Source organism: Malus domestica, chromosome 10 (genome assembly GCF_042453785.1).
Source record: "Malus domestica chromosome 10, GDT2T_hap1".
NCBI classification, from domain to species: domain Eukaryota; kingdom Viridiplantae; phylum Streptophyta; class Magnoliopsida; order Rosales; family Rosaceae; genus Malus; species Malus domestica.
The window spans coordinates 8,777,254-8,784,357 of record NC_091670.1 but is presented as its reverse complement, the minus strand read 5'-3'; the positions used below and the strand labels follow the sequence as shown (position 1 = coordinate 8,784,357).

General features: G+C 38.5%; 1 protein-coding gene across 1 annotated transcript; it reads right to left on the bottom strand.

The window, feature by feature from the left end:
* Nucleotides 1-1,091: 1,091 nt before the first annotated feature.
* On the bottom strand, nucleotides 1,092-7,022 carry LOC114827546 (DNA replication licensing factor MCM4). The gene is made up of 18 exons (XM_029109557.2): nucleotides 6,849-7,022; nucleotides 6,038-6,694; nucleotides 5,780-5,908; nucleotides 5,610-5,691; nucleotides 4,964-5,096; nucleotides 4,809-4,880; nucleotides 4,599-4,721; nucleotides 4,395-4,508; nucleotides 4,034-4,246; nucleotides 3,849-3,947; nucleotides 3,308-3,468; nucleotides 2,925-3,021; nucleotides 2,646-2,807; nucleotides 2,212-2,292; nucleotides 2,047-2,125; nucleotides 1,814-1,950; nucleotides 1,676-1,729; nucleotides 1,092-1,568 (listed from the first exon to the last, which is right to left on the bottom strand). Exons 1-18 carry the CDS (start codon nucleotides 6,883-6,885, stop codon nucleotides 1,491-1,493), a joined length of 2,508 nt encoding a protein of 835 aa, XP_028965390.1. The 5' UTR covers nucleotides 6,886-7,022; the 3' UTR covers nucleotides 1,092-1,490.
* Between the last annotated feature and the right edge of the window lie 82 nt (nucleotides 7,023-7,104).

The window sequence follows — 7,104 nt, the reverse complement described above, 5'->3', positions numbered from 1 at the left end:
TTTTGATAGAGCTACACAATGTTGCATCACAAAAGCCCATGAGAACATTCCATTTCCAAATAAGTAAGCATACCCCGAGGCACTCCTCATGTCATCTTCTAAACAACTCCAGTCACTTTCACAGTATCCAATCAACATTGCTCCTTACAGACACACAATATACAAACATCGTTGTTGTTGGAGTGATTGATGACCGCCATCAAGGTTGTGTCACTTCCTTAAAGTGAGTGTTATAATTCTCGAGTAGCAAGAGCGTAGATGAAGAAGCTGCCTTTGATATGCACGTCTAGTATGATGAGTTTCGGTCAAGTGCTTTTTATCTTGCGATAATCGTCATACAATGCATTGCAATCTAATGTTACAATCCTCAATAACTCCCAGGATTGCAATCTTGTTTTGACTCCATGACCTGGTTTCAAGAAGTTTTTGCAACATTCTAGTAAGGCTTTAACAAAAAGGTTAGTGAGATTAGCATAATTCCTAACTTTGGTATCTGACAATAAAAATCGATAAAAATAGTTTCTAAATTTGCTGTTGTAAATCATTTTGATTATTCTGAAGAAAAAAAATTTATCAATATCTTCGTTAAGTAAAGGGATTGATATACCTAAAAAGGTAGTCACGTGATCGTTCACATGACAATTTATCGAGGATATTGACATATTTTTACAAAACAACCAAAATAATTTACAGATGACAAACTCAGGAACAATGTCTATCGATTTTCATTATCAAGAATCAAAGTGAAGAGTTATACCATTTCAAGAATTCTTTTGGATAAAAAAAAAAAAAGTCTTCTAGTAATTACAAAAACAAAAGTACAAACATATTCCATTTTTTTTTATCGAAAATGATTTCCCTCTTTTCAGTCAAAGAAATAACCCCACTTGTAGCATAAAAATACAAGAACAAATTGTGGCTACACACTCTGCCCTACACCTAACAAATTTCTACGAGGGATAAGACTAACTATGGAAAGGAATTAAAGTGAAAAGTAATTAACCCATGACAGTCATCAGCATGCAACAAAACTGAAATTTCAGTCCAAGGATCAATGAAGCAAAAATGCAATTTACCAAGAACGCGATCGATGATGAGCAGAGTGACCTCAAATTTTAGTTAAATTTCAATTTTACACACGAAACATAAATTGTTGCAACTGTCGCACCTCATGAACACGAGGCTTTAACCAACTACGTGAAGACTACTAACACATGACCAAAAGCTAGTTGGCGATAATACAAATTCTGTATCGTCAACTGCTTGTTATGAACTAGTTATATTATATTGATAGGTAGGTAGTTCAACTAAACTACTTGACCAACAAACAAAAAAGACTACCAAATAATTTACACGCACAACAATCACCTGCAAAAACAACTCTTGAATATGGTGTGATATATCTTCAGTTGTTTAGAGGTGTCTCAATTAATTGTGGCAACTAAAAAGAACCAATGTCAAGTGTCACTCATTTCTTCTGTCCTCTCTCATCATATTCTTTTGACACTGTCGCCGTGAACAAAAGCCACAAATCCCTCAGTTGCTAGTGTCGTAATTGCAGTCCTCAGCTGAAATGCCAACAAAAGCATAGCCATCAGCATGCCAATCTGTGTTTGTATTGAGAGAGAGAGAGAGAGAGAGAGAGAGAGAGAGAGAGAGAGAGCAATATACTAACATCATTGAGATGGAGTTCGCCGCCAGAGCTCTGCTGCTTCAGCTCCTCCAGCAGCTGCAGGACATATTAAACACATCAAGATGATGTTTATAAGATAGTTACATGACTCTAGTTTGTACATCTTGTAAATAAGCACACCTCTAACAAGCGCATTGAGGGTCCCCCAAGTTGCATCTTCTCCATAATTATGTTGCGAGCTGATGATACGAGACTTTCTCGTCTCATTCTTTCACTTGCCGAAATTCCAGTGGTGATAAGATCCATGTCGATCGTTCCTTAAGAACAAACCACAAGTAAAACATGATGTTAAGCTGTGTTTGTCTTCAGGGAACGTATAATTAAGAAAAAGTGGACACAAATGCTGTAAATACCGGTGGAGTGATCAGTTGCCGATTGCTGCATTGCAACTTCCAGAAGCCGAAATGCCTCAATAACATCATGCTTCTCAACCTGCACGCATCAGGCCATAATTTTATTAATTTTACTCCAGATAAATATATTGTGAACTGTTAAGATACAATGCAATCTTTGCTAACCGATTCTGAGAAACGGATGCGAGCTAGAGCTTCACTAAGTCGTATCAAACTCTCAATCTGCCTGGGTGTTGCTGTTATCACCTGTCAAATAATCAATTAATTGAATATGATATGGTCATGCCAGCTTTCACTTTTTATTTAACGAAAAAAAACACAGATTGATTGATGCAAGAATTGACAAATTTATTTGAAGATCTAGGTCAAAAGCACCAATCAATGTAGTCTGCAAATAAAGACAAAAACATTTTTCATCAAAGAAAGAGATGAAATAAAGAAATTGCAAAATGAATCTTCACTTGATAGGGAAAAATGATACATCGTATGAAAATATTGTCACAAGTGTATAACTATATATTATGTGAACATTCTTCTATAATTTCTGGACCTAGAATATATATGAAGAGTACCTTGTATTAAGATTGATGTAAATTTACCTTTTTGCTACTGCCTGGAAAATTTCCTCTCCTCCTCAACTCAACATAACCTCTAGTCAACTCTTCAGCAGCCTCATCAGATAATTGTGGGTGAATATGCTTTCGGGCATAGCCCACATATGCAGTCAACGTAGCAATGTCTAAGACATTCTGCTGTACACTCTGCAATTGGAGACATGGAAATTTAAAGATAGACAAGATATGTGCTAAAACTAGTCCTATAAATATTTACCAAAAAAAACATAGTACTTAGATAAGAGAAATCATAATTCACCAGACCTCAGGATTCTCAAAGTGTAATGCAACAATATGCTTTGCGAGGCGTCTGTCTGTATGCTCATCAGCCTTGTCAAGGAGTAAGTAGATCAGATCAAACCTGAGAAAAACTAATGATCAGAGAGCAACTCAAAACCATTACAATAGAGACCTTGAATAAACTGTGCAAGAAAACAAGTTTGACATTCTTTTTTTCAAGTCTTCTTTACACCCAAAGTTAACAACAATTTCCACAATAGATAACTTTCACAAGTATGCAAAAAAACCAGTTTGACATTCTTTACAACAATAAGTCTTTAAATTAGATGAATGTATGCAAAACCATTGTTAAGCCGTAGTTTAGGCCTTGTTACTGTGCTAGAAGCATGTCATGTGTATCTTCTCACCTGGATAATAAGGTAGGAGGAAGGTGTATGTTGTCAATTACTGATAAGCGAGGGTTATAGCGTGAACCACTTGGATTTGCACAAGCCAAGACCGAAGTCCTAGCATTAAGGGAAGCAATAATTCCTGCCTTAGCTATTGAAACAGTTTGCTGTTCCATCACCTGGGGGAGTATGAGTATATTTAGAAATAAAGCCATCAATGGGAAAATAGTTGCATTGTGCACAAAGGAATACTAGAACACAGCCCTGATAATATACTACGTAGTATACTTAATGCCACTTAGCATACTGGCATACTATTCTTGCGTCTCTGATTAGCTAAAAAGAAGAAATTAGAATGTCAAACTTTGAAGCATATGATTGGATCTACAAACTTGCCATATTAAACTTGAAAGCATCTAATCTGGATCTTCACATATCACTCAACATGATTTCGAAGACAAAGTGTCCAAACTTAAAAAGAAAAGATAAGTTTATAAGCATTTGAAAAAATGCACATTCCTCCCACATATTTGAGAAAAAAAGTGAAAGAATAACCAACCTCATGTAGCATGCTCCTTGCACTATCAGACATTTTGTCAAATTCGTCAATGCAGCAAATGCCTCTATCACTCAAAACTAAGGCTCCACTCTCTAAAACCTGAAGAGTCATAAAATGCCTCCACTCAACTTCATGTGTTTTCATGAAATACCATAAGATAAAGTTTTTAATAAACAAAAACATACTGTTTCCCCTGTTTCGGGATCTTTCGCAACATAAGCAGTCAATCCAACGGCAGAACTCCCTCTTCCACTAGTGTATATTCCGCGAGGCGCTAACTTGTGTATGTACTGGAGCAGCTGGGACTTGCTGGTTCCAGGATCACCAACAAGAAGAATATTAATATCACCACGAAAGCGAGCACCAGATGGAAGCTTCAAAGCATTCCCACCAAAAAGCTGCATTTAGGCCATTTAAAAATAAGAACCAATTTTGAAAATAATGAAAGAGAAACTTTTTTTTTAACTACAGCTGACTCAACTCCGTACAGACGCCTCACTACTACTTAATTAATTAACGGCTAAGCGATTTAAGCATTTAAAGCACCTGGCAAAGAAGGCCTTTTTTTACATCATCTAACTCCCAGATGTTTGGTGCTAAAGACCTTGTTAATCGATCATATATATCTGGCTGTTTTGCCAGCTCTTTCAATTGTTCCACCTGAAATTTCAGCAAGGATATCATTGATACAGACAATACAAGCAAAGTCTGATGTGACTGCAAGTGAAGAAGATAGTATACATTGGTTACCTTTTTTTCATCAAAAAGAATCTCTTCTGAGTTTCCAACCAAGGTATTGTCAACTTCCACTTGATCCTCCGCCAGCATTCTTGACTTATCAGATTTTTTTATATGCAGACAATCAATGTAAGTCTGCAATCAAAAGAAAAGGATATTTATATCCAGAACACCTTACTGAAAAGATCTTGAAATTTAACAGAGAAAAAGATAGAAACGTGCCTTGAACAGTGATTTTACAGTTCTCTGTGTTGGTCCAACTCTAACAGTCATAGCCCTGTATATCCCAGTAACCTACGGGAAAGGAACACATTCAAGATAAACAAACAAGATAGGTATCTTACGGTCATACAAAGGGGTACAATATATGGACTTACCTCAATTCTGTCTCCTGGTTTTCCAGCATCAACCAGTTTGTCATGCATCAACAAGCTCACCGTATGTGGTGTCCCTCCTTCAGGGATCTCATCCGGAGTCTCCTGGAGCCTCACAATCTGTTTATCCGTAAACCTGATTGAAAAAGCAGGACCCATTAAAGTGATTTCTTTGAAAAACTCTAACTGAAAACTGTAAAGGTCACTTTCTCAAATCAGTTTATTTCACAAGTTTTATTCCACACTATTTCGCCTTTCGGTTGTACTTTTCAGAATATAGTCGTAATGTTTTCTAACTGACTTGATCTGAAGTCTAAACCTATAGGATAAAGGCTTTAGATGTGATTGTTTGCCCATTTCAGCCACAATCATGACTAGCACACTCTTTAGAACTTTGCTTCAGTTTAAAAACAATTGTGCCTCTTGAAATTTTTACTCTAGTGTCAATCTTTTATTGCTAGCATTCAAAAGCCCATTTTTACACAGGAGTCCATGTTCCACTAAAACTTTAAAATCATATACATCTCAAATGCATCAGTTGTTTAAGAAAAACTGCAAAAAGAAAGGAGACCCCTGGAGATGCAAAAGGTGAAATTACACAGAACAAACATATTAAACAACTTAACAAAAGATATTCACACTTGATTACCTGCATCGATTATGAACAAGTGTCATGGAATTCCTGGCTTGACACTCTTCCTTCAAGCATATTGTAGGCTCAGATATTCTCCCTGATAGCACTCAAAAATTCAGCATACAATAGAGAAATCAATCTAAATCAAATTTAAGCAAATAAGCATGTGATCTCAACAAGGTTACCTTTCTCTACGGGAAGAGGGTCGGAGTAGTAGCCACACACGAGGCATCGAAATATTGCTTCCCTTATCTCTGGTATTATTGAACTAGACCGAATAATCATTCCCTTCAACGAAACCATCCTCTCAATGTCTAGTAGTAGATATACTCAAGTCAGTCCATATTTCCATATACACATTACATTGATCAACAACAAACAAAAACCCAAAAGCAAAAGAGAGAAAATTGGATTGCAAATACAAGTGGATGCTGAAAACTAACCAGATGGGTTGAGATTTCTCATCGATGTGGATGTTTTGAGATTATAAATCCGAGTTTGGATGTGCTTTTCAAACAACGGGTTTATGATGGGCAGCATTTCCATCAAAACAATATCAAAAATCGCAAGAACCTCGAGTGGGTACCTGACCATCTTCGCATACAAGTCGGAATCATAATCAAACACATTGCGTGCATCAACATCAAGCGAATCATCTTCCATCTCAATAACTCTCTTGATGGCCTCAATGTACTTCCCTTCTGTAAGGTACTCACTCTCCGTATTCCACTGCGACTCATCCCGAAAATTCTTCAGAAACCTAACGATCGCCACCTTAACGTCGTTCACGCTGATATTCGTGCCCCAGACAAATGTGGGTCGGTCCTCATCCATGCCATACCCGTCGCCGCCTTCAGAAGATGGCGGGACATCACCGTCGGTGGAGGAAGGGGTCGGGGCAGGGCCAGCACTATGGCCGTTGGCGCGGCGCGTGCCCGTTGGGGTTGTTTCGGATGCGGCGAACCGGGACCGCTGGGCCCGCGGGGTGTCAAATTCCGAGGGGGTAATGGATCGACGCCTCCTGCGGTGGGTGGCGTCCGCCGGAGAGGAGAAGGTGTTGCCGATTGGGCTCGATAAGGAGTCATCAGGAGAAGAAGGCCCTGTTGAGATTTGACATCAAAATCAAAAAAGAAAAAAGGAAAAGAAAATGAGATTTACAGACCCATGAAAACAACCGAAGTTCGAGAGAAATAGAGAGAGAGAGAGAGAGAGAGAGAGAGAGAGAGAGAGAGAGAGAGAGAGGAAGGGGGTTACCGTTGTTGAAGTCCGCCGGAGAAGAATCGGAAGCCATGGCTAGAGAGAGAGAGAGAGAGAGAGAGAGAAGGGGAGAGTGTTGGGGTTTGGAGGGTTTGGTATGGGCAGCGCAGAGTGTTGCTATGCTTGGTGGGTCGGATTTTGGCGCGAAGATGTGATGATTTTCCCGCCAGAAATATAGTTGGCTTGGATAGGTCTTTTTATTTGTTTTATGGGCTCAACTTCGATGGGTCTGAGGGACACCAATTGGTGGATC